Raw genomic sequence first — 27,673 nt, forward strand, 5'->3', positions numbered from 1 at the left:
ACTGCTAGGTGGTAATTCTAGTTTTTGCTTGTAAAACAGTCAGATATTCTCACCATTAATCCTTAGATTTCTTGTAAAATCTTTGCTCTACAGAAAAAAAATGGTTAACTCTGTCATAATGTGAATTCTGTTGCTGTTTCACAAACACGGACAAGAAGTTAAAAATAAGGAACAATTTCTGTTATTTTGTCAATTTATTACAAAGTTATGACAACTGGTAACAAACGTAAAAAAAAAGTTAAACATATTTCATAATAAAATACATGCGGTTGAATAGAAAGGCATGTTCTGTAAGCCTGTGTGTAAACCAAAAAAGTAGTTTTGAAACGAAGTAGCTAAACAACCCTCCAGGTCTCGCAAACTATAAAAAAACATTTGTACAACTTAACTATCGTGTGTAAATTAAAGTGCTCAGAGTGTTCCAAACTGTCAGTGCGTTTGAACATTACTATGGTGATTTGAAATCGTAAGGTTAACATCTGACTATACTCCGCTGTCAAGTTGCTTTGATAATATGGGAGCTTAATACTTTTTTTTGTTTTTTGTTGGTAAAACATACATTCATAGCACTGGTAGCACAGTGATGAAGAGGAAAGGCATCACCGTCTTTACCTGCTAAAATACGATTTTCTTGTTCAAGTCTGTCCAGTCCGGGTTACAGTGCTCACAGTCATCTGCATTGCTTGATTCCTTCTATTGTTCAGTATGGCCTGAATGCTGAGTGTGAGCTAAAGAGGGATGTGATTGAAATATGAGAATGCCTATTTATACATACAGTATATGTACATATATACAAGTAAAATTACTTACTTTTTGTTGCTGTGAAAGAATGTCTTGATAGAAAGCTTGTCTACGTTCTTGCTCCTTCTGGTCACACACTTTCCAGACCTCAGCTTTGCTCTTAAGCATGGCCTCAGTCAGGAGAGGATACTGTTGCCGCTGTAACATAAAAACATCAGTTACACAAAGAAGGTGCAAGGAACAAATGATCGCAGGGCTGATATGTGCGCCATTAGCATCCTATTTCATCTGCCAAGTAATGTGCTGTGTTGCATTTTATCAACAGGGATAAGCACTGAAATTCTCTAAGTATGATTAGGAATATAATTCATATTTAGAAAAACATAAGTTGTTGTCATTACTTCAAAAACGTACTATACCTTTTAATTCTTCATTTGCTGCACTATGAGACCTTAGTGTCACTCACCAATTGTAACATGTAGTCCTCGACAGTATAAGACACAATCCCCTGTGTTGACATGAAAGCAGCCGCTACACTTGCTCTGCTCTTGTTCAGCATTGCCTGCAAAGACATGTTTTATGTTAGAGTTGTATAAAACACAAATATCATAAGCAGACAAATTATATTTTTGAGTACCACTAGCTGTCCATTGGTCTTGCTCTCCAAGGTGTCCTGGCTCGTGCTGGCTGGAAGTCTGGAAGACTAGAAGACACATTTGCATACAGTAAGCACACAGTTACAATATCAAACACTGTGTGTAAAGTTTAGGACATGACATCTGACCAGACAGAGCCCTGCTCAGGATCATTTATGCTTTGCGGTGAGCAGCTCTTTACCTCGGCCTCGTATTCAGCCCAGGCATCTTTGCGTTCTGCCTCAGTGAGCTCCTCCTCTTGTTTATGGTCCAGCAGAGATTCATGCTCATGGAAAGACACTATGTGGTCTTTACAGGTTTGTAGTAGCTGCGCAAGGATACGATCCTGACAATCAAAGAGACAGAAAGTATTTAAATACTGCAAATTCATTGTGTAAGCCTTTATCAGACAGCTGTGTATATTTACATGGCATCAAATAAAATCACCTTTGGCACAACATTGGTGGTTCTTTTGCTTTTCTTAGAGTTTGGGTTGTCCAGCAGGTCTGGCTCAAATATGTAAAGTTCAGTCAGTTCAGAGAGGGTGAAGTGCCTTTCAATCTGCTGCTGATCCACCACTCGATAGGACAAAGACTGCTTGGTCACCTGGCGATCATAGATCTTTTCCTCCATGGTGCCCTGGAGATGAAAATTACAGTGATAATAAACAGAAGTGAAAGGTTTATAGTTTCAATAAAAATACAGCAGCTCAAGGAGATCCATATCCATTAGGCTATTTTCTACTGACTACAAAAAAACAAAACTATCCAGTATTCCTCAAGACAAAAGACAAAGACTGGGGGACAATCAGAAGCAAATTAACATAAACTGACTTAGCAAAATAAAACGTAATTGCTCCTCTGCCTCTAATCAATTCAACATTTTATGAAAGCTCAAATTTATCTAATTTAAGTTACATATGGTGCAGCTGAAGAAGCCTGGGATTTAGTCCCCAAAAAACACTAATGCTTCAATGATATTCTCTTCTACTCAGTGAATTTGGACACCAGATGACAGCTGTATTCATGACAAATTCATACTTAATAAATAAGCAATTATTCCTGGCAGACAAACCACAATGCAAATCAGCTTACGTGACTTTGATTTGGAGTATGCATTATATACATCTAGTGTGCTCTTTTGTGGAGGGTTTGAGCTTTTTTTGCATCGGTTATTTTTGTCAGAAACATCACTTTATTATTAGACTAAACACATTTCATCTTACATTAATTAAAACACTCAGGTTTTGGACATTAATAAAGACCAGTGAACGTACCTGAGCCAGGAGGCGGTACACAAACACTTGTTTGAGCTGACCGAAGCGGTACACCCTGTATATGCTCTGTATGTCATACGAGGGATTCCATGAGGCATCAAAGAGGACGACCCTGTTGGCAGCAACCAGGTTGATGCCAAGTGAGCCAGCTCTTGTTGAGATGAGAAACAATCTGCCGCTAAAATATAGATCGATAAAACACAATCAGAAGATACGCTTTGCACAACAACGTGATACATTCTGTCTTGATCTTATTCTAGTACAATCAAAATAGAAAGACTGAATAGCAGTGATATAATCTGTACCGAACATTGCAGGGATTATTGAACTCCTCTGCCCATTTTTTCCTTAACTGAGCACTGGTGGAACCATCGAGACGATAGTAATCTACGTTTTTAATCCAGCTGCCCGCTGTAACAACAATGATGTGACAAAATCAAAAGTTAAGAACATCAAGCAGGAAATTTCTTGAATGAAGTAGTAGTATTCTTTGCCAAAAACAGAATACCTTTGAATGATGATGGGTCTCTGGCCCGGTGTGAAGCCTTGAGGAAATCCTCAATCAGGTTTAATGAGATCAAAGACTGACTGAACACAAGCCTAAAAATACAAAAATAGATTTGGAGCAGTCACCATTTTACGGTCTTTGTTTTCGAATTTGCTGGATTAGAAAAGAAACATACACTTTGTCGTCTAGGTCTTCAGCCATTCTGAGAATCTCAAACAAGAGCACAATCTTCCCCGAGTGCTCCATGATTTCGGCATCTTCTTCAGATAGCAGATGCTTGAACCAGTTCTCATCCAGATTCTGAGGCTTGGAGTTGGTAGGTGCATTCTCTCCTATATGTAATATAACACAGGACAAACTGAATTACTGTGCAACAGCAGGATCGCAAAATAAGTGACAAACTTCAATACCTTCCACTGCTGGAGCCCCGCCGGAAACATCAATTCCCTCTGCACTGCTGTCGATGCACTTCCCACCTTCTCCCTTGTTCTGTCTCAGTCCACTACATTATAAAATGTATTTTAAACAATGTGTATTACATGTATATAAATGGAATATACGTCATAAAATGTGTGACCAAGAGGGGCTTCAGAAAGTACTTCTTTTTTCTTTCACATTTTGTTGTTCCAGTCTGAAATGTATCTATCTAGAATAGCAGGAATACATAATTTAACAAAATGAACATGGCTTTGAAAGGCAAATAGAAGTTAACAAAAGTTAACTTTGTGCACCAAAGATTTAATGAGAAACAAATGAGGTGATAATTTGTTAAAGCATAGAGTGATTATCAATCTATTGGGTCTTACCTCTCAGCCATAACGGCTTCTTTCTCTCTCAGCGGAGCTGCTGCTTTATTTTTATTCTTTTTTTCAAAATACAAAATAAAAAATCAGTCAAGAGTTCATTAATAAATTCATTAAATACTTAACATTAAATTAGAACGATAAGAACTAATCATGCATTCAAGGGGATTTTTTTAGACCTTGTTTTTATTGCTGATGTAGCTGAGCTGAAGGCACCAGGGATGAGTCCAAATTCGGCTGAGCACCTGAAAGTCCTTGAACACGTTTGCTCCAATCTTTGCTCTGTTGCTCACGGAGCCAATAACTGGAAGAACAAACATATATTTACTTCAAATGGTCGAACATCTATGAAACTCCAACTTTGAATGAAATCTGTAAATGCTTGTATGACTTTTACTTCCTTTTCTTATCGGTTGAAGATTCAGTGAGTTTAATGTAATTTAGATAATTTACAGAATGACTAAGTGACACACGTCTGCCAGGTTCACTTAACTAAAATTCATCAGTGAGGCAATTACTGACAGTGTCCATAACATCTCACAACATATTTTTCTATGAGCAAACTTCAGAATTATAATTTTACACTGGAACACATCAACTAAAGGATAAACCAGAGAAATAAATAAATACTTTATCATGACAACATTCTGACCAATAAATGTGCAGATGTCATAGAACAAAAAAAAAACACAACCCTTAAACTTGAAGGGTAAATCACAGTAAACAGAAATCGGTGTGATTTCAATAATCCGTGTATGGTTCATTCTCCTTTTCATTCCGAACATTAAGATTCTTTAGTCGTGATTACTGAACATCCGAATTCTAAACAGCAGAAGTCCGAAGACAGTTTCTTACCAGTGATGTGGTCCAGGTAGTAGCGATACAAGCTATACTGATGTGGGGAAACTCTCACTGCCAGCACGTACTCGTGTTTGGGAGGCAGAAACTGAGTCAACTCTGAGTAATCTCTTCTCTGGGAAAAAGATGAACATAGTGTTGTGAGAGCGGGAAATATAATACTAAACTGTATGAGTACATACAGTATTATTTTGATTGGTTTTACCTGCACACATCCAGCCAACATGGCATGAAGTACATGCGCTCGCCTCTTCATGAGTCGAACATCTTTTGCTGTGGAGTCGGCACACTGGCCGTTCTGAATGGGGTTGATAAAGCGGTTTCGGAATTCACTTATTGAGCCCAGTAGATTCTTCTTGATGAAACTGACCATGCAGTGATCTGTGGGAAGAAAAATACACTGTATCAATATGTTAATGTGAGTTTCATCTGTCAAAACATCATGACTACACTTAGTTTCTTCACTTAAATCTAACAGTGAAGCACATTGTTTTTACAGTACTGCTGTTTGGGTCATCAGTAATTTTGTATTTCTGAAATATTTACAAATACTTGTGATATTTCAAGTACTCTTGTTGGTACTACAATATGCTTACAGTTATGTGTTTTCATTAGTTTTTATTTTGATTTTTGCGTTCAATTCAGTATAGTTTCAGGAAGTTCTGACATTCATTGCTCTAGTTTCGTTTTTATTGTTTAAAAATGTCTGTTAGTTTATTTCTTACTAATTTCAGTATTAGTTTCAGTTTTTTATAATAATATGAGGGGTACTTAACAGGGGCAAGATTTAAGAAGTTCAGAAAAGGTAATATGACGGTGTCATTGCACATCATAGTGCACGCTGTTTGAAATGAGGTGCCTTGAACAGTTCACACTTTTGTCATACATTCATCCAGTGATAGCAAAGCGAGAGCAGAACATTGCAATTCGCACAACTCAGTGCTAGGTCTGCAGGGCAGTATGATCTCATGGTGATACTTAATATGACAAAGTGATGCAGACTTACACTCAATCAGGTTGTTTTGTAGAGGCGTGCCGGTGAGCACCACTCTTCGTTGGGTCTTGATGGCATTCATACATTTGGAGATATTGGATGCTTCGTTGCGCAGGATGTGTCCCTCATCGCACACCACAAAGTCTGGACCTGGGAAAAAAAAACACAGGAGAGAAAACAGGAGGGAAACTTTTACGATTAGCAAAGTAATGACACATTAAACATTTTAATAATATCATGCCATTACAAAGTTACTTTACCTGGATCCACCAGTATGCTCTTCAGGGCTTTCTTGCTCTCCTCATCCTTGATTTTCTGGGCGAGTGACAGGATGCGGTACATCTCATACCCCATGATCATAACCCCTCCGTCTCTCTGCCACCTCTGCAGAGCCCTGAGTCGTTCTGAAGGATACTTTACTGTAGCCAGTTCTGTGACCTGTAACATATTTGTGTGTCTGAACAATTACTGCATATGTGTGATTGTACACAATCAGCAAAGCCTGAGACATAAAGCGTCTGAAGCTTAGTGTTGCCAGTTTATGATTTTACGTACTTTGACTTTATCCTTTCCCATGCTTTCTTGCCATATCTTGAACTCGTTGACCCAGTTGAGGATAGTGTTTAATGGACACACGACCAGGGCCGTCCTGAATTTTAGGTTCTCTGCCAGCAGCACCGTGTGGAGAAAAGTGACCACCTATAAAATAATCCAACAGACAATAGAGCATAGAGTAAGATGGGTGACCTCAAAAACAAACAAAACAAAGAACAAACAAAAACAAAAAAATAATCCTCATCAAGTTCAGGGGACACTGATATTTTGTTCAACAGGCAATATCTAAAAAGACTTCAATTTTTTTTGTGTATTAGTTTCAAAACAGACAAGAATACTGGAAGTGGATGTGTGTCACCTGCAGAGTCTTTCCCAGGCCCATGCAGTGTGCCAGTATGCAGCCTGATCCAGGAGAGGAGTTGGCCTTCTTCACAGACTCACAGCAACTGTCCCAAATGAACTGAACACCTTTGGATGATAAAGAGAACACAGTCAGCAGGTTTCACAAATATGGAAATCCACTGTGAAAAATATGCAGCTAAGATGTGTAAATTTGTACTGTGTTTGCTTTGAAGTTTTATTACAGGCATAAAAAACTCACTCGCATACCCAGAACAGATCAACAAGCGTGTCACAATTTTGTCACAGAATTCAGGCAGACGAGGTCACATGTTTGGATTGATTGTTAATAAGTTCATCATTTCCAACTGTTATGGATATATTTGCACATTCTGACTCATTTGAAGTACTCAAACAGAGTATCTGAAGAAGTAAAACCCAAATGTGTTATAGCTGTTATTGCCGTCAACATGCCTGTACAGTGCAAAACAGATGCTTCTTGGATCACACATTGGCTTTAACAATCATGTCAACAATGTTAGCAATACAAAATATGTTTTGTTTTGGGTTTTTTTTAAACCATGCTAAAAACGCCTATCCTTGATATAAAAGGTCAAAAGTACTGCTTGGCAAATTTTAGAAATTCTCGGTGGACGCAACCAAGATAGTTATGCATGCTATGATCCTATCCCATATGTCTTATTGCAGAGGTCAGCAACGAATCTCAGGTCAAGGACCCTGTAGCTGAAAGGAAGACAGAGCAGGGCCCCCGCTCCGTAAATTGTATGAAATTGCACTGCATTTTAACCCTACACAATAAAACAATCATTTTTGGTGTCTTTTGTTTCAGTGCTATTCTAATGTTTTAAAGGTTACTTTGACTCCTGACCCACCAACAGCTCTGTTTGGACACTGCACAACTTTGGAATAGCTGGATCATAATGCCCGCACAGTCTTGGTGTACGGCATGCTTAATTGCCAAGAGATGTATATTGAGACTCTGGAAATCTGACTCATCTCCGCAGATTGAAACCTGGTTGCAGGAGCTGATGGCTGTTCTACATGTACAGCTGCTGAGATACGAGTTATCTGGTAATTTCCAGAATTTCTCCAGCACCTGGAAGGCAGTGCTACAGTGCATAAAAGACCAATAGACCTATCCTCCAGGTGTCACTCACCCGTGTTCCTCACTCAAGACACCAGTGATGATGAGTAAAAAGTGTTGATACTGCTGCCCTAATGTCATGGGGATTTTTTTTGTTTGTTTTTTTTTAGGGATAGGAGAGATGGGTTCATAGTATTAATACAATGGCTGTTATTTATTTATTTGCCGTCTCTTACATTTTAATACTGTCCTTTTCTTCTAGATTTAAACCTGATTTATCCTGACATTTTCATTTTTTCATTGTTTCATTGTATAGAAATGCTATAAATAAAGTGTTTAAAAAATAAAAATCAATAATTTGGTGATTCCCCTGCAGTACTCTGAGGAGCCCCTAGGGGTCCCAGACCCTCTGTTGAAGACCCAGGTCTTTTTTGTATTACATGTTGGGGGCAGGCTGGTGAAACTGCCCTGAAACCTCTTTTTTTGGGCTTCTATTGCCTTTGATTGACAGGACAGTGTAAGGGTGAAAGGGGGAGAGAGAGGCAGAAGCATGCAGCATAGGGCTGAGGCTGGCTTTGAACCTGCGGCCGCTGCGGCGAGGACGCATCCTCTGCACATGGAGCGCCACTCTATCCACTGAGCCACCAGGCTAGCCACGTTTAGTGAATACTATAAGATCTTCAAGAATATCCTCTATCCAAGACTGTTCAGCTCTGCACTCTCCCACCATGGTCGTCATCACTTTTTATCATTCATTTTTGAAAAGCATGCATTTGTGATGTGCTATTTTGTAAAGCCTAGTGTTGCACGTCTGATGTGTTTTCTTGTGAAGCTTTGCATTGTGTCTGTACTCTGTCCTGTTTGCTATCATGCTCCTTCTGTTTTAAACTGCCTGGAGACTGCAGATGAAAATTAGCTTGAAGCTACAATCTGATGAGGTGCATTAAATGGTGAAATGTATATATTAAACTGTACATGGTTCCCCTTAAATACATTAAATAAATAAATTATAGCAAAGCAATGTCCCCCTCAGTGTGAGTGAAAAAAGAGCACAAACTTACCGTCCACCTGGTGAGGCTTCAGTCTCATCACCAAGTCCCTCTGCACCTGAACAAGAGGCTCCTTGGTCTCCTCATCCTGATCCAGGACCAGCTTGGTGGTGACAGGACACCTCACTTGAGATAACTCATCCCCGATAACAATTATCTGGAAAACAATGATGCATAGTCAGCATTTTGTCTGTGTGCTTCTCCCTTTAGAAAACCTCCAAATAATAATACATCCTAAAAAAAAAGTGCTACCGTCAGCAACAAAACTTTTGTACTGGGATTACTGTCCCTTTCCAACAGGGATCTAGCCTCTAATGAGCAAGTGCTGCTGCAGAAATGAGCTAAACTACTGTAAATGTTTATTGGTCCTGGACACACTGAGGTTTAATGATCTGTTTTTATGCAGTACCTCTCTCCTGTCCTCCATCTGTTGTTCTCGATCTGCCAAACGTTTGCATCTCTCCTCCTCCTCTCTGAGGGCTTCCTGGGTCTCAGCACGGAGATTCTCATCTTCAATGATTTTGCGGATCTTTTTGCGTCCTTTGGGGGTGCCCATAATGTCGCCATCTGTGTCCTCTTTATCACTCTGCTCAAATACAGAGACGTCCAACAAGCGATATGACCGTGAGACACCAGAGTCAACTGATACGGATAAGAATAACAAAGCACTCAGTTATAGCTTCAGCTGCCACCTTTTCACTGTTGGAGTCAGACAACCAAATGCAGGGGACTTGTTTCTTCAGTTCATAACTACGGCGTTTCTCCTTAACTTTACGGGACCTGAAAATAGAAGACAATCAGAAATAAAATTAAATAAGTACACAGTAGACAGTTGCCAAAATTAAACATTCAGTGTAAAACTGTGTTCCAAAGCAAGCCTGGTTTTGTAAATTATTCTTGATCTGTGCTTGATTAATTCTGCTTTTTCTTAATCACTCCTTGACTGTTAACACTTAACCCCTAGGGGATCTACATAGTTACTGCAGGGGGTTGCCAAATGATTGATCATTTTAAAAAGTTTTTTTTTTCCTTTTCAAAAATTAAAATATGTCTTAAAACACAAATTAAGATGATCCCAATATACTTTGCCTTTTGCAAAAACGTATCTTTGTGACAACTGAGCTTCCAGTTTGAAAGTCAGTGCTCAACCATAATTCAAATCTGAATGAGATTTTTTATTTTTCCTAAAAAATGTACATCAAATAAAATGAATTCAATTAATTTATAATTGCTTTAATGGTCCTCCTCGTTGTGTGCCAAGCTCTAAATAGGCTACTACCAAGCTACTTCATTAACTTCCTATTTGCCTTCAAGAGCACTGCGATCATCTGCTGCTGGTTTACTGGAGGTTTCTGCTAACAGACGTGAGAAAATCTGAGGTGCAGCCTTTGTCAATTACGCCTCACAGCTTTGCAACACATTTCCAACAGATATCAGGGAAACCAGTTCACTTAACATTTTTAAGGGAAAGCTAAAACCTTATCTTTTCACTTCGGTCATTAACTACCTGAAACTTTCCTGATACAGGCCCGAAATTATTTTTTTTCCACACTTCACTCTGCTGCAGTTCTTCTAAAATGGTGTATTTTATTTGATTTTATCATTGACTTTTGCTGATATTAAGTTGTGAAGCCTTTGATGTGTTCTATTTATATTTTTAATTGTATTTAAATGTCTTTTTGTTGGACAGTTTCATGCCAATTCTTTTCTTACGTGAAGTACTTAGTGCATATGTCCTCATTGACCATATAAAAAGGTACTATATAAATCACATTAATATAAGGTTCTATGATATGCAAATGTTGTTGTGTTGAAAGGTATTTGATTGTATTGATGTAAATTTTCCACGGGTTTCAAAGTGTTGGGTGCACGACCTATAATGAGTACAAGTTTGTCTTGTTATTGTTGCTATTAGTGCAACCTGGATTTAATGTACCTTTTGAGTCCATCTTCACCAGCATCATCCTCTGACTCACTCAGCTCCTCGCTCATCCCAACATCCTCTGGTCCTGTCTCGTTTCCATCATCAGCATCACTTTCACCCTCCGCTTTAAAGAAATCAAAATGAGAGGTTAGGGCAGTCAGGACTTCCTGTTTCACAGCTAAGTTATCAATGTTCAAAGTGTCCTTACAACTCAGCTGTCTGCTGCTGGTTCTTCGCTTTCTCGCCTGCTGTCCTACTTCACTCTCTGCTGCTGCCTTGTCACTCGATGCTCCCTCATCTACAGATAACTTGTGGCGGAGAAGATGGTGCCCAGAGTTGGGCCCATCAGCCATGGTGTCGGAGGATTCTGAGTCCAAGTCTTCCCCTGCAGCAGCAGAGACATGTTCCATCATCTTTTCCCTCTTTTATAACCCACAGAGGACACCTTGTCAAGTACAGATTTTGCCAAATCATTGGGACTAAAACTGGAAAAGAATCCTTGTGCTTATAAAATAAGATGCACAAGCAGAAAGCCAAAAGTACTTACCATTTTCATCCGTTTCATTATCATCATTGCCTTGTTTGACCATGTCATCTTCCTCCAACTCAGAATCATCCTCCTGCGTCTCCTCATCCGAAGAGATATCATCGCCCGAGGAGTAGTTGGCTTTGATTTGGGCCAATAGCATTTTCTTAGCGATTCTTTCAAAAGTAGACAAAGAGGGAAAAGGTACCTGAAGTTCATTTCATGATCAGTAACATTGTCTTTAGCTGGATAATTTTATACTTTAGGACAAATTAACAATTAAGTGTACTGACAGTTGGACTCACATATTTAACAAAAAATAAGAGAAAATTATAATAGATCTTATCAGATATCTTTAATGGGTCACCTTTGTTCAACCCACATTATTGGTCAATGACAAAGTCTTTTCCTAATATGCAAATATAATAAAATATCTGCTAGTAAAGTCAAAGACCAAATAAAGTGTACAACCACAAAACTGGAAGATACACATGTAAAATAATAGCAGAAAAAAAGAAAAATGATACAGAGACATTTTCAAGAGTAAGAATTTATTACAAGTATTTTTCACAGAGAAAACAGAAAGACATATCCGTTTATTCTCCTTTAGGGAAAGAGTGGATACTAATTTATTTCCTATGTCGTTTGCTCTAGGCAAACATTTGTCTTTTTTTCTTTCTTTTTTTTTTTAAATGTGAAAATAAAAATTACATTAATCTCTAATTCATCCAATCATGACAGCTGGGCAGTTACACTGCTACAGGCGTTCTGAACACAAACTGAGAGCTGACTGGAAGGAGTCATGCTCCTCTGGTACTAGCAGCCAATTACTCGTGTCAAAGATGGAGAAAAACATGTGGGACACAAAAACACCAATTTACTAACAAGGTTTGTAGATAAATTAAAAATTACAACTGTTTTTTAGCCCCTTTATACTCCAGTGGAACATAAAGTCCTAAAAAATAAGGAAATAATGCACAGAATCGGATACAGTTCATAATTAACACGTTTTTAAAAATGTAAAAAGTTTATGGTTTTAATACCATATTGTGTTTACACTCTTTAACCCCCTCTACATAAAGCTGTGTTCAACATGCATTTCCCAACATGGGACTGACATGTTATTACACATGATAACCAAGGGTCAAACAGCTGACATGGATTGGGCTCAAGTTCATCTATTTTCTGGTTAATTGTCAACCAAGCAACTCGCCATTGCACAGGTCCGATCCTGATCTCAATGTGTTGTTGTCGTCAATGCAGGTCATTTGATAACTGCCACTTTCTCTAACATTAAAGCCAACGTCCAATGAGATTTTGTCGTAAAAGAGGTATTACAGCATGGCAATGCCAGACGACAGCAGCAGGAAAAGGACACTAAGTAAGGACAGAGCCTTGGAAATCATTTGACATATTTCAACTTGGAAAAAGGGACGAACAAAAAAACACTGGAGACAACTGACATACTACCACACATGTTAATGGCATGCTGTGTGGATTTCAATTAAATAACACAGTACTTTTCAAGTTTCAACCCACTAACTACAAACACTGTAGATTTTACATTTCTGCTGACCATTTTCTCTAAAGATAAAGTTGTGCTATCACTACAGCTGAAAACAGACTTTTAAAAAAAAAACGGTTGATGCCGGAGGCTACAATATCCCAGATTTAAGTGATTGTTGCCTAACAGCACTGCTTTCACTGCTGTGCTGTCAGGAAATCCAACCTGGAAAAAAACATGAGAAACAAACATGGATGTCATTAAAGGCACAATGTGAATTTGGTCGCTTCTTGCATTTATACTGGTTGTTGTTTCACAGCCCACTCTCAATTCCCAGATATACAGCGTTCCCATTAACATCTGAAAGCACTGACCTGGAAGGCTTTTAACTCAAATTATTTATCTGTATTACTTCAGAAAAACGCGACAGTTGCTTCACCTGTAAAACAGGGTTTACGTCTTAGCGAGATTAAATAAAATGCGAACAAGTAAGTAAAAATTAATCGGTTTTAACAGCTACACTATGCTTTAGAAAATGGTCAGCAGTAATGTATACTCTGTGTATAGAAAGTGGGGTAAAACACACAAAAATACTGGGTACTATTTCCATGAACACTTTTGACAGTAATGTCTGTAAATTATTTTTCATAACCAGGGCATTGTCTCTGGAAAAAGTTTTTCTAAACATCATTCCTCAGTGCTTGGAGCGTGGATGCACTCAAAGAACCGGACACAGTGTGCTATGACGATGCCCATTCTTCGCAATTAGAGCTGCTTACTGGGCACATTTCTCTCTCTCTCTCTCTCTCTCACACACACACACACACACACACACACACACACACACACACACACACACACACACACACACACACACACACACACACACACACACACACACACACACACACACACACACACACACACACAACTGAGCCTTTCCCTGGCTGAGCTGGCCAACTGCCCACACAATGGCAGAAAAAAGATTGTTTTTTTTAAATGACATTTATGGCACAAATGGCCAAAGTGTAATAGGAAAAGTAATTTCTGAATGCATGTGACAGTAGATTTTCATCACCGTTTCACAATTGTATCATTTGTAACATCATGCATAGGGAAGTCTTTCTAGGTCAGAGGGGGTCACATGACCTCCAATTTTGAAGCCAAAATCTCTGCACAAACCCCACACTGTTCAGAGCTTTGCCTCGAGCAGCAACAACAAAATTTCATTCATCTCCATCGCACTGGGATGTCAGAATGTCAGACGGATACCTCAAGAATCTGTGTAAAAGCAGCATTGTTAGAGTGATAGTAACAAAATGAGTCTCTGAAGTCTAAATCTAAGTAGAAAAGTTTGGGGTTTTTTTGGGGTAGGGGACATAGATAGAAATCTCAGCCCTCTAAATCAATACTATAGCATATTCAATATATGCAAAACTACAAGTTCCCTTGGTCAAACAGCACATTGACCGGGTGCATCTGTATTTCAAATGTTATAACACAAAACGATACATAACCTTTGTGTAAAGGGAACATTAGCAGCAATATGATGATACCAACAAATAACACTGACTGACAGGAAGGCTGAGAGGCTACAACCACCACAGCCAAGGTATTTACAACAGAACTAATACGATCTGGACTTAATGCGTCAGATGCATGCATGTTTACATGCTTTGACGCAATTCAATGGTACAAAAGAGCACTCAAGGCATCCTGTGAGTCTCAATCTGCTAATTAAGTTTGCTCTGAACTAAAATGATTAGGTGTGAGTGTCTGTGGCCCAGCAGGATGTTATTTGTAGTTTATGGAACCACAGGATAAACTTTTTGGAAAAGGAGATACTATGGACTCCAGAGCAAGCAGCCTGCATGTGAACTAGGTTGAAAAGAATAAGAGACTACATATAAGAAGAGTATTTTGTCATAATAAGGTGAATTATTCTTTATGGTAACGAAGTGTGAATACCAGAGCCTTGATAACGACACTTTAAATATACCACTACAACGCACCATTTGATAATCAGATAAGGAATATCACTTGAAATGAAACAGCAATTGTATCTACTGCAGTTGGCTGTTAATGTTGTCATGTGCCATGATTTGCATATTATAAAACTCAACATCAGTGAAACTTTTTGAAAAAAAATGTTTATGTTGTTTTGGGTGAGGCTTTGAGTATTTATTAGCAGAAACAATTTCTAGGCTTCCAAATGTATGTAAGTTGGGCAGTGAGAGCAGCCCTATGACAACTCCTGAGATTTACACATGTTCATCATACCATCACGGAAGTATCTTTCAAAACAATTTAATTTAAAGTCTGAAATAATGCATCAATACTGGCATCAAACACAAGCCAAACACGCATTCAGCAGTGAAACTCAAGTCATGTGCGGTAGAATTGCTAAATACTGTATATTTTGTAGGGCTGAATTGACAAGGGAGCAGGAAGTCAATTTTACTTGTGTCTTTAAAAAGCACTTAAAAGCTGAATAAAAGAAAGCTTAATTACATTTACAGAGCCAGTACATCATATTGGACATCTTAACAAACAACACTTTTCCCATCGTATCATAAATAGAACGAAATGAAATCGCCACACCATAAATGGGGCCCATGAAGGGTTAATCTTAGAACAGAATGTCAAAACGATGGTTTTCAAGGTGAAGCATAAATGTTTTATACATGCTTACATCTTTTGGCTAATTGAAAAAAATATATTTTTGAACTTTAAATATGCACAGATAAACTCTGGCAGAATTTTTTAAAACTTTACACTTCACCTGCAAATAGCAATATTGCGTTTGCTTAAGTTAACAGTTCTGCTCGATGGAGGACAACAGCTCTTTGTGTATTCATAATAATGGAAGAGTAGACCGAAGTTCAAAACTTGCTATGTTCAAATACTGTCAGTGAAAACAAGTTGAGCTGTGAGGCAAATAAGTTTCATTCATTGTTCAATTGTATACTCCGATCTCATCAAGTGTAAAGTGGGTCAACTATAACGTTTTCCCTTTTGTATCGGCATAGAACACCAAGGAAATACAACAAGTTTGGATTAATATTATATATTAATAATAACTAATAATAAAAATGTAGGTAAAATGTATCTCTAACATTTACATGTATACTGGGTTGCACACTAAATAAAACAGACAAGCAAAGTATGTTGCTTATCACTCACAAGTTTGTTCTCGGCAGGTTCAGTCTCAGTGTATCATAATGTGGTCCATGTGCTTCACAGTGTCGTTCTAAAATGTGTATTTGATTGCTGGAGTTCTGCTGCAGCTACGTTTAGGTCTTGTTTGTAAAGACTGCAACCTCGTCTTAATGACATGGGTGTTCCTAGATTTTGCAATTTTGAGTTTGCGGTTTGAAGGCGCAGGCTTTCTTCCACGCCTAGAGTGTTTTAGAAACTCTACTTCCGGGCTTTTTGAACCATACCTATTTTCTGGATCATCGTCGTCGTCTGCTGCCCACGAGGGCCCAGATTGCTCCTCATCTCCTACAAAAACAAAAAACAATAGAAACATTAAATCACTGTGTTGTTTTAACAGATAAAAAGCATCCATCATCCAAGAACGGGGGAACCGTAAGATGCATTATATTGATATGCCAAGAGACATTTTGACTTGCCATAGCAAAAAAAGCACAGGTCAAACTACTGACACAACAACGACCCCATGACAGAAATTATTCTATACAATGATGAACCCATCCAAACAATTGTGCACCTTTTTACATCATGTGTAAAGGGCTTTGCACAAAATCCCAAATAGCCAGGACCTAAAGAACCATGAGGAACTGTGTGCATGTTGTATGTATTATTAAGATTCAGATACAATCGCATGTCTGCTTATAAGTTGATTTTCATTTTGATTAGACAACATGCAACTAGCTCTCATAAGCACAGGCTATTGGTTAATAAAAGCATGAAAAAATACAAAAATACAATTCTGCTCCTCTGCTAATTGCTAATCACTAATAGAGAATCTTCTACATCTGTCTGTCTGAGTGTCATTTCATGTGTGTATGTGTGTTGGATCGTCTAACAGTGATATTAGGCTATTACCAAAATAATACAGAAAATAAAACAACTCAGACAGCTAACTGTCGCAGCAGATGGGTGCTGCAGCTATCATTTTGGGTGGCAGAGAAACCAATTAAGCAGCCGCTAAGCTCTGTGGCGGGGCGCTTCTGCCTACTGTCTAAAAGCTGAACTCTGCAACTCCATGAACCTTTGTTGCCAGCCTTCAAGCTGCAGGGCTAGCCTTCAGGCTTCAGGGTGCTTTGGCGTACTTTCACCTCTTGTCTGAACTTGGCGCTCTCAAACAAATGTGCTCTGAGGTACCAAAATTTGGCATTTTGGCCAGTACCCTTGAAAGTACAGAGTTTAGTACCTAACCGTAGCTACCATTAGCCATTAAGCTTTCCACTGGCAATCTGGCAAACTATCAATCTACTTCTAAAAATCACTTACAAGAATTACTGTGCATGTAGATATAATAATATTATTAATAATAATCAATGTTTCCCACAGAATTTCAATCTCTGACAATGGGGGTGGTAATAACTGAACGGGTCAGAGCTCATCAAATTGAAGGACGATAGGAGCAACTGTTGCAAAGTGAGTGAAAGTAAACTTTCAGGCTCATCACAATGAATGGTTAAATTTGACTTTCACTGCACCCAGTGTTCTGCTGCTCTGTCTATGACAACAGTCTACTCTGCACTCTGACAGCATGATGCAGTGCATAACCGAACAGAATATATATTATTCCAATAGCACTCCTAATGTGCAGTCCAGCTACGAAAACAGAAAATAGATTCTTGGTGGCAAATGTTTGAATTATGGCGGCTTGTCACAAATGAACGCGAGGGAAACCCTGATAAATGTAAGACTCACCCGACGATTGGTGGAATGCTGCTGCCCCCAGTAAGGCCACATCTTCAGTGATTGGCTTCATCTTCTGATCACTTCCTTCACTCCCGGAGTCGACATCATCATCGTCATCTTCACTTGATGAGGATGATGATTCCATTTCTTTCTGACGAGTTTTAGCCTTGGACTTTCCGGCCTGCATGCGACTTTGCTGTCCAGCCACACCTTCATCCTCTCTTTTGACGAGGTGTGACTTCCCTATCCCTATGAGAGCACTCAAGTGTTGTATTTTCTTCTGTGAGTCATCTTGGTCATCACTAGAGGAATCTGTCCCACTTTGCCTTCGAGATTTTACTCTTCTGCTACTTGAGTCAGACTCGGGGGAACTTTCCATAATTTTGCGTTTGCGGCGCATCTTCTCCGGTGAGATCGGGGTGTTTTTAGTGAGCCAAAAGAGACATTTCTTGGCCACCTTGGTTGATGCTTTTCCACTATTCTCATCACTCTGGTGTTCGTCAGAGCTATGTGTCATAGCAGCTCGCTCAAGCAGAGCTACAGGGACTTCATCTGAGTCTGAGTCGTCCCTTGCTCTGCTCTGCTCTTCAGTGTTTTTGGCTAGCACTGTGCTGGAGGTTTCTTCAGGGTCAGAGTCACTCTCACTGTCCGCCGCTGAGAGAGACGTTTTGCCCTTGACGTCACTTTGTCGACGCAACGGTGTTGTCTTCACGCGAGGAGATCGTCTATTGCCTTGTTCCTCGTCTAGGTGTAGAGATGCACCAGAGCTGTCATTGCTCGTCTTGCTGTCAGCTGCAGCACCTACAACACTTGTCTCTTCATCATCTGACACATCCTTCTCCTTTGACATCTTATTGTCCATCTGTCTGTCCTCCTCCATCTTCGAGACATCAGGGGATTGCTCCTGCTCCATTGGTACATGTGTAAGTTTTACTACTAGTTTTTTAGTCATGTTGACCGAGCTTTCAGAGGGCTTCAGGCCAATCTTTTGTGCCCTTTGTCTGGCTTCATGTGAAACTGAACCCATGTCTTCCCCAGGACAAGCATGTGCAATTCTCCCATCTATGACACCCTTGGAGTCAGAATCATAACCTTCCAAATGCTCAGCTGCCAATTTCTGCAAGTCCCTCAAGCATGTTTCATCAGTGATATCCGGCTCTATGTCTGCTTCTGTTACAGGTTGTGCATCAAAATCATCACTAAAGAACTTTTCCCAACAGCTCATGACATCCAAGTCACTGAATTCCTCCTTAAGGCTATCCTCGAGTGCTGCAAGGGATTTTCGTAAACCTTTAACTACTGACAAAAAAGAGTTCAGGTATAGTTTGCGAGCAGCTGGTGTTTGTTTGTTCGCCGTCACAGTATGAATGAAATTGACAAATGTTCGGTTCAAGATGTTTGTTGAGTCCACTAAATGTTTGGCCTTTTTGGTAACATCCTTGGAAATCTGTAGTGTGTTGTAGTTGAACACCACATTACCATCCATGCCAGTGTGATCCCATTTATCCAAAGGAAGTGTTTGTTGTAAATGTGGCATCATGTTGTAAAGTTCAGATTTCTCCGGCTCAATTCGGTTCCTCTTGCGCTGGTGATACCATAGATTCTCCATGTTCTCCAAGACACTGTCACAGGCCATCACCAGGTCAAAAAGGGGCTCCGGGCTACACACATAGCAGTACCATTTGCTTTCCAGGATGCCAGACAGCTCCTTCCTTCCCAAATTTCTCAGAATACACTTCTTGCAGAAGGCATTACTGCAGTAGTCACAACAGATCAAGTTGCCTCCTTCAGCACACCATCTGCATAAGTATGACATTAGAAATACAGTTGATAGAAGAGTGCAAAGGAAGTTAAGGAAAATGTTAATATTTTAGTTAAAATACCAAAGAGCAGCAACTCCTACCTGCATTGCTCATCCATCCCATCTCCGTCCTTACTGATGTCATCACTTAAGTAGTACTTGTAGCAAGACTGAAAAAGATAAACATTTCATTAAAGTGTAACAGTGTGGCCAAAAAAATATATTAGAAACATGCAAGTATTTTTTTCATAAAACATAAAAAATGTATCCCAAATTCTATAAGAAATATCATAAATGTGTTTACTCCTATGTATATTCTTGCAAACCATTATTTAATTTTTGCAATGGCTCTTTTTTTCCTGACAAAAATGACCTAAAATCCTGACCAAAATTTAAAAAAAAGACTATAACGATTTTGAGGAAGCAATGAAGACTTCAAGAGAATTTAAATTCTTGTCGAAAGAAACACTACAATGACACACTCGCAAATTGATGAATTAATTGCTTAAATTACTGAATTACTATGATCATTTCAAAAGAATTTAGACATATAAAATTCTTAACTTGATTTCATTTACACCATCTAATACAGGCTGTATTACTGGGGAGAACAAGGCTATAGTGCCAGTACAGCTGAAGACAGAAAACAGTATTGTTAGGTTTCAGTCATCACTCATGCGTTTTTTGTTCAGGGTTTTTTTTGTATGATTTAACTGTTGTCTCAGATTTGTGTAAACAGAATCCAGCTAGTCTGCACTTTAACCCATAGTTCATATCAGCATTTGTCAACATGAAACACACCCATAAAAAGCAAACAGAACTAAGAAACTCATTAAAGGCATGAAGCTCTAAAAATGTCTCGTCGGCATAACTGTCACTTTGATTATGATTTTTATTTCAAGTAAACTCCATCCCCTTTTTTATTGGGTAACGGTATACAAGTAGGTAGGTTTTCCAGGGTCTCTGACTTTTGAAAAGATGTACATACTGACAACAATGACTTAAAGGCAAACAAAAATGTGTTTTTTTTCTGACATGCTGTATAATAAGCAGACTCACCTTGCAGATAAGTACTTTCAGAGCTGGGTGTCGATAGAAAGAATCTCTCTGGAAGTGGTTAACTTGTCGACCACAGGCGGTGCAACTGACAATTCCCATGTGTTCAACTCCTATGAAAGCACACCACCGTCATTAGCAACAAAATGGTTATAATAACGTCTTGATGGGATCATGAGACACGTGTGAGAATGCCCTGTTTGATTTTTAGGTGAATCCACCACATTCTCAGGCTAAGATGTCAATGATCAAGACCACTGGTTCGTAAGACTAAGCGATATGTCTTTGAAATAATATCACAATGGGGCGTTGGCGGGTAGAGCGGGTGCCCTATGTAAAGGGGCCGAGTCCTCGCTGCAGCAATCGCGGGTTCGACTCTGGCCTCGGCCCTTTGCTGCATGTCGTCCCCTCTCTCTCTCACCTTTCACACGTAAACTCTGTCCAATCAAATAAAGGCGAAAAAAGCCCAAAAAATATCTTTTTAAAAAAATAAAAATACATACACACACACACACACAAACATATATACACACACACACATATATACACATACACACACACACATATACATATATATATATATGTACACATCACAATATTTTTAGGCTATTTCACAAGATATATATCCTGATACTTTTAAATCACCTATAAACGAATGTTAAAACTAAAATACAACATTATTCAATTATTAAGTAGCTACTGCCATGAAATAAAGTTAAATTAACTCCTGTTATTTTTTATTTTAATAAAATACTTTCATAATGTAAATAAAGTGAAGTATAAAGTTAAATAAAACACAGCTAAAATAAAGTTCAATAAAGTACTGTTTAAATAAATCAAAGCGGAACTAATGGTGCTTTTATTTTTGAGGCCCAGAAGTGTTGATGTTTTTGCTGTGGACTTGAAGCCTCCGTCAACAGTTGGATGTTAGTGTTAGCAGAAATTTAAACTGTAACTGAGCGGATGAAGCAAATGCAGCAGCTTTTTTTCCACAACAAGACAAGGATCACGCTGCAATTAAAGACAACGTTAAGTGAATTTTCAGCTTGCTTTGACCACTGGAGAGGTTGTCTCAGTCCATGTGTCCTTTGTCTACATGCAATCAAGGGTTGAGTACCCCAACAAGTGCCTTCTTTGTGTTTCATTTGAAGAAATGGCTCCCGAGTATTCATGCAGTGATGTGCCGTGTTAAGACAATATCAACTAGTAGTGACCGACCTCCACGTCTTCTCGTAAAGTCTTTCCGCAGCACGCCTGATTTCCGGCTGCGAAACTCAGGACCCCTGAAGTCATCTCTTCCGTTATCAGCAGGTTCAGGCCTCACCAGCACAGTGCCTGAGTAAACAAAACAAACCACCAGTAAATCAAATATATTCCTTCATTATTGAATAAGTAATTATAACCAAAAGCTGGGGACAGACCTAAAGACTTCTGACACCCTACCAACAGGAAAAGACAAAATACCACATATACAATAATGATTCCTGTCAACCTTAATATATGCTTTTTCTCTTGTAGTCAGCAAGACTTAAAACAGATGTAGTAACTTAGAAACTCTGCAAAGACAATGGACAAAACTCTTGGCAACTGGTAGATGTATTGTGTTATAGCACAAGGCAGCCCTCAAAATTTCAAAGACCAATTCTTATCCAAGACTGCACCAAAACACAACAGACACCAGTCAAAATATCAACATTATTTGCACTGCAATTTGCACAGAAAAGGTTATCAGGCAGAGTAAATAAGGAACTATAATAAGAAAACTTTAAGACCTACCTTTTGGCAATCTATTGATATCAGGGTGACCATTTGCGTTGACCGGTAAATCCAAGTCCTCGGTTGCATCTGAGTCCCCGGATTCGTCCAGTCCAGAGTGCTTTATGACAACAGCTGGTTTTCTGTAATATCAGTAAAACAGAAAAAACGTAAGTCCCAGAGCTAAGCAATGTCTCCCACAGGTTGGCAGCCTAATTGGACAGTGAAAAAGGAGGCAGGGGGTTACCAACACTTTGTATCAACAAAGTGTAAGCAAATAGCAAAACAAATTATCATTATCCTTTCATCTTTTTATTTTGTTAAAAGTATTGTACCATTATTTGTTTCTGTTACTCATACTATCATTTCACATTTTGACTTGGTTTGAGCACACGGTGTGCCTCAAAATTGCAATACATTGCATTCACTTTAGTTAAACACTAAGTATTTTCACAGTATGCTGCATTAAATATTTGGGTATTAAATCTTAACTGTTTCATACCATACTATATGTAAACTTGCGTATTATGAACAAAATGCCAACTCACCTCCTTGAGTATCTGCTATCCACTCCTGCCTACAAAGCAAAACATTTTGTTGCTTTAGTTGTCACGGTAGAAATCAATGTCAATTTTGGTTCTTAAACCATCTACGTTAAGTCCCAAAGGGGGATGCGCTGTTTAAGCAAACAATTTCATTTTTGGAGAATTTGAGTCTCGTGAATAGAGCATTAGGATACAACAATATCATTTTCCTAAAATACTGAAAGAATCAGACACTGGAGATTACAACACTGCTGTCATGAAGATTTAACAATTTATCGATTTAACAAGATTTTACAATTTTTTTAAGTAATGGATTTTCTTTATTTACATGGGTCACAGTTTCAGGTCAGAAAATTCTGAAAAGTCACATCCCCGTTTACTGTATTAAAATTAAGTCAACTGAAAAGAATGTTATTCACTGGTTGGCAAGTTAGCCACCATGTTATTTATACATAGTGCTTTAATGTTTTTTTAAAAGTGCTGTTACTAAATATTAAATGTGATGGTAATGAAAAAAGCAAGGATAAAAAAATAATTAACAATAATAATAATAAAATTTTCATGTGACACTGTTACACATTTCTGAATGCGACCAAATTTTGTGTTGGATCCAGTTAAACCTTTTCTGGCACCATAGGTATTCAATGTACAAAACTTACTGACATATATGACAAAACACTAAGAATGTTCAGTTACCTCTGTCACAGTTTGGCATGTTGAGTTTCCCACAGGACACCTCCTGTTAATCATACCTGTAAACATAAGATCTGTTAAAAAAAAAAGGCCTAAAAAACATGTAAAATATAATGAGAGTGTTTCCATAACTCATGATTAGCTTAATCAAAAGCCGTACCATCAGCATCATCTGGTTCGTCATTGCTGTCCTCAACAGTAGAATGAGCCAAGTACTCGTGTAATTTGCTGACTAACTCATTCAGCTTGCTGGGAGTGGTTCTACAGTCAAGAAAAAAATAACATAAGTATACAGCTTATGGTAAACTTGACAGAAGTGGCTCACTTGTGGAGCAACCTATTGGTTAAAAGCTTAATTATTAGGCTTTGTTAGCATTAGTTATAAGAAGTGACTTTAGAGGAATCAACTGTTTAACATCCAATATACTGTTAAACATCCTCTAAAATCCCATTCAACATGTACATGTCAACGTTCACGGTCCAATACAGCTGTGGACAACTCTTCAGAAAGACTGATGAATGAAACCTGACATGACTGTCTCATTTGAAAGGCTCCTCAAAAAGCAGCCAAGCAATGAAGCTTTTGACCCACTTTGCAGAACACAACCTAAACTCTTAGGAACTCAGTATCCCAGTTTATTTTGCATGTGAGGTAATCCAGCATGTGCTGCAGTGAAACATCACAACTCATGAAATACGTTACATATCATAAAACTGTTTAAATTATAGAAAAGAGCAACAAGAACTATTCTTAAAGAAAACATACTAACTGACTGTTTGTTACAAGAAAGTCAAAACGGCTGTTGAAGCACTTGATTTAGTTGAGTTATAGACAGTATTCACTTTGTACAGGGCAAAAAGCAGGGTATTAACAGATTATTTAAAAAAAAGTTGTTTGTTTTTAGTTCATGGGATAAGGACCATAGATAGCAAGCTAATTTAATTTCAGCATCAGCATACTCAGATTACCTTTAAGCAGATGTGTACCTCAGTGGTTGTTGAACTGTGCGATTCTTCACAGCATAATTTAAACCAGTTTGAATAAATGTTTTCAAGTTCAGGAAAATGCATAAAGAAAGAATAACTAGTCCTTCACATTAGTATTGAAATGAAATTGTCAGATAATCTGTCTCTTTGATTGATTGTAAATGATTTTGTATATTTATTGATTTTTCTTTTTGTTTTGATTGAGCATAACTTTTTTTGTCTGATCCATTACAATTGGCAAAATTGGTTTTCAGTTATAGTGCATTTCATTGTTTTTGCGGGCACTCCACTAGTGATAGACTTTTGAAATAACTAACTCATAAATTAAGAAAAAAAAACTGAATGCTCCATGGTTGTTTTTGTTGTTGTTTTGTTTGTTTTTGTCTGTAAAGCCGGAAAATCTCAGTTAAGGAAAATGACCAATGTAGCTTTTCTGGACCCTCAAAAAATCCACTTATGACGCAATTTATATTCAGCAACACCACAAACTACAGCCTGGAATATGAGCAAAAAATTAAACATTATAATCATAAATAAATATTATAATATTAAGGCAGAACGTATGGTGTGCTGTATTAACCTGCAATCGTTATAGCTTACTTTAGGTCTACACAACAGACAACTGTTTAAGGTCATCATAAGCTAAGTGAGGTTAATTACAGCTCATGATGAGTCGCGTTAACGATAACGTTTTCTTTAATGTAGCGATAGTTACGAAAAACGGCTAACGTTGTCATTAGGCTAACGCTATCTCTAAGACGTCAATAAAACATATTTCACGAGTTCAAGTGCCCTTACATGATGTGTTAGCCACGTTAGTATAATGTTACATTCATTTCTGATCTACATTTTAAATTGGCAGCCAAATTAGTTTGATTTACCGTTATTTCTCACTCTGATTAGCTGTTAGCTGCTTTAGCTAACGTTAACTACTTGCAGAGCTAGCTTGCCAATATATTCTCTAGTAAACAACCGCGTATCTGTCCGCAGTTTTTACCTCAGCGTTGCTGCAGACATGTCGCGGAGGAGGTGAACAACCGAAGTCGTTCAGCTCTTTATCCTTCCATGATACCAATTTATTCTGGGTAAAAAAATGCCGCTCAATTTGCTTTCACTATCCCATAGCTAGCAAAGCAAAACGAGGCAAAATAGATGGCAGCCAGAGAAAGCTTCTGTTCTCTTCTTTGCGTGTTTTTGACGCACTTGACCTACAATGTTAATCTACCGCTCATTACCGCCACCTGCTGCCCTGGGGTGAGCATCTGATATTACATGTGTTTATGTTGTTTCTTACATGAAAACAGCTGTCTTGCTCATATGCTCCATTGTAGTATTGCTTACAGTTTCATTACTGTTAGTGAGCTTTCACTCAGACCTAAATGCATCCAAAAAGTTATCAGTTTTTCTGTCCCCCTCCCAGAAAGGTAATAAAAACAGTAAAAGTAGTGCAAAATTACATGTTAAATTAAATCAGTGCAGTTTAGGGATCAGTTAATTTATAAGGATGAAGGTCCAAGAGTCAAGGGTTAGAGTGTTTTTATAAGTCTTTAAAGATCAGTTAAATTCTTGCGTAATTGTCTATTCTTTAGTATTTAGTATAATTTCTTGCATACCCTTTTCCCTCAAATTGGCTCTTGTCATTTTACATTCAAATTTCAAGCAACATATTTCACTGATTGCTTCTGTCATTGTGAACACTCACCCTCATCCCACATTTTTTTTTAAAAATCCTTTTTCCCTTTGATACAGCACAAGCAGAAGCCCGCATACACATAGCATAAATCCCTACTCAATTTGCTGCTGCAGTGCAAGGGTGACATAAACTTGCACGTGCACAATGTAAAAATGAGAAAAAAAAAAACTTGATTTATTTTTACTGCTTCCACCCATTACATAATCAACATGGTTGACATCCCCACTGTGTATACCACCATGTTTTGTGTGCTCTGATCTCTACTTTCTTTCCTGGAACTGTCACTGTAAATCCTGTAAGTCATTAGTGACTGAGTCAGACAGGAGTACATCACATGTACTATTTATTTTTTCTACCATTTTGACAATGACCATTAAAAAAATGAATAAACCTTTCAGGTAAACTTTTCTTGATGTTGCATCATATTATTATTTTCACGAAGGCACCTTTAGTTTGTTAAGTTTCTCAAACTGCCATCATATGCCCACTCCTCCACCTCATCAACGACTTCTGCCAAAAGCATGCTTTATATTTCCTCTTATTTTTTAACAGGCCTGCATCAGCAACAAACACTAACCCCTTTGTAGATTACACTGCAAAGAAACATCACTGATGGATGTCTGGATATTAATAATTTATTACCACACTATCCCCCAGCCACTACACTAATTTCAAATGCAAACTGACTTCAGTCTCCTCATATTCTGACTTTATTGGCTCCAGGGCCAGCCTTTAGCTTTTTCTGCATGGGTCAGTTCTTCATCTTCATCTGATGACATCTAGATGACTTTTGCACATCATCCAGATAGCATCAGTTAAAACTGAAGGGCCTTAATTACATTTAAGTAATTAATACCCAGAATTATCCTTTAAAGTCAACATAAGTCGACATTAATTGGATAAATAAAGGTCAGATATTTATTAGATATGAACAGAATTCATTTTAAACTAAAGAAACAGACATACTGCACTACATTCATCTGTTTATCTCTTAATAAACTTCGTTCTGAATGCAGTTTTCCTAGTTTTTTCACAGATTCACCTATTAAATGTAAAAGTCCAAAGTATGTCTTTTTAATTTTATCAACATAAAACTCGTCTGCTTCACCTATGTGTGTGTGTGTGTGTGTGTGTGTGAGTGTGTGTGTCGTGGGGTGGGGGCGTGCATATATTAAAAGGGAGGTGTCTCGTGCGCCCCCACTAAAATCTACATCTATGCTTATCATATTCATATGAATTTTCATATGTTGCACCTGGTTGCAACATACATCGCATCTTGTCTTATTTAAAAAAACAAAAAAAACAATTCAATAATAACAATAATTCATACATATACATAAAATTGTACAGATATTTATATACATAGGTTACATATTGAATAAGCCTGTACACATATAAACACAGGACATGTACAAGAAATCCCATATAAT

The 27,673-nt window shown here is 38.1% G+C and overlaps 1 protein-coding gene across 1 annotated transcript; it reads right to left on the minus strand.

The window, feature by feature from the left end:
• Positions 1-626: 626 nt before the first annotated feature.
• On the minus strand, positions 627-25,738 carry LOC121952233 (chromatin remodeler ATRX-like). The gene is made up of 35 exons (XM_042498777.2): positions 25,548-25,738; positions 23,724-23,824; positions 23,567-23,622; positions 22,874-22,902; positions 22,347-22,468; positions 21,789-21,905; positions 20,574-20,683; positions 19,617-19,684; positions 17,723-19,512; positions 16,261-16,321; positions 11,335-11,489; positions 10,996-11,172; positions 10,800-10,911; positions 9,556-9,643; positions 9,273-9,449; positions 8,876-9,020; positions 6,729-6,838; positions 6,371-6,514; positions 6,076-6,253; positions 5,828-5,965; positions 5,027-5,202; positions 4,819-4,936; positions 4,143-4,267; positions 3,967-4,022; positions 3,571-3,662; positions 3,336-3,492; positions 3,161-3,252; positions 2,958-3,063; positions 2,653-2,830; positions 1,824-2,015; positions 1,579-1,722; positions 1,379-1,444; positions 1,208-1,303; positions 811-939; positions 627-728 (listed from the first exon to the last, which is right to left on the minus strand). The coding sequence occupies exons 1-35, from the start codon at positions 25,565-25,567 to the stop codon at positions 636-638; spliced, it is 5,718 nt and encodes a 1,905-aa protein (XP_042354711.2). The 5' UTR covers positions 25,568-25,738; the 3' UTR covers positions 627-635.
• Between the last annotated feature and the right edge of the window lie 1,935 nt (positions 25,739-27,673).

This window comes from Plectropomus leopardus, chromosome 15, assembly GCF_026936395.1.
Source record: "Plectropomus leopardus strain MGB_pleo_1.0 chromosome 15, ASM2693639v1, whole genome shotgun sequence".
Classification (NCBI taxonomy): domain Eukaryota; kingdom Metazoa; phylum Chordata; class Actinopteri; order Perciformes; family Serranidae; genus Plectropomus; species Plectropomus leopardus.

Bases quoted from the DNA above. Each gene is read 5' to 3' on its own strand.
- LOC121952233 (XM_042498777.2), bottom strand. From the start codon at position 25,567: ATGTCTGCAGCAACGCTGAG. The intron at 22,469-22,873 runs GTGAGTTGGCAT...CTGATATTACAG, and splicing joins GATAGCAGATACTCAAGGAG to AAAACCAGCTGTTGTCATAA. The intron at 3,663-3,966 runs GTAAGACCCAAT...TTTATAATGTAG, and splicing joins GAAGCCGTTATGGCTGAGAG to TGGACTGAGACAGAACAAGG.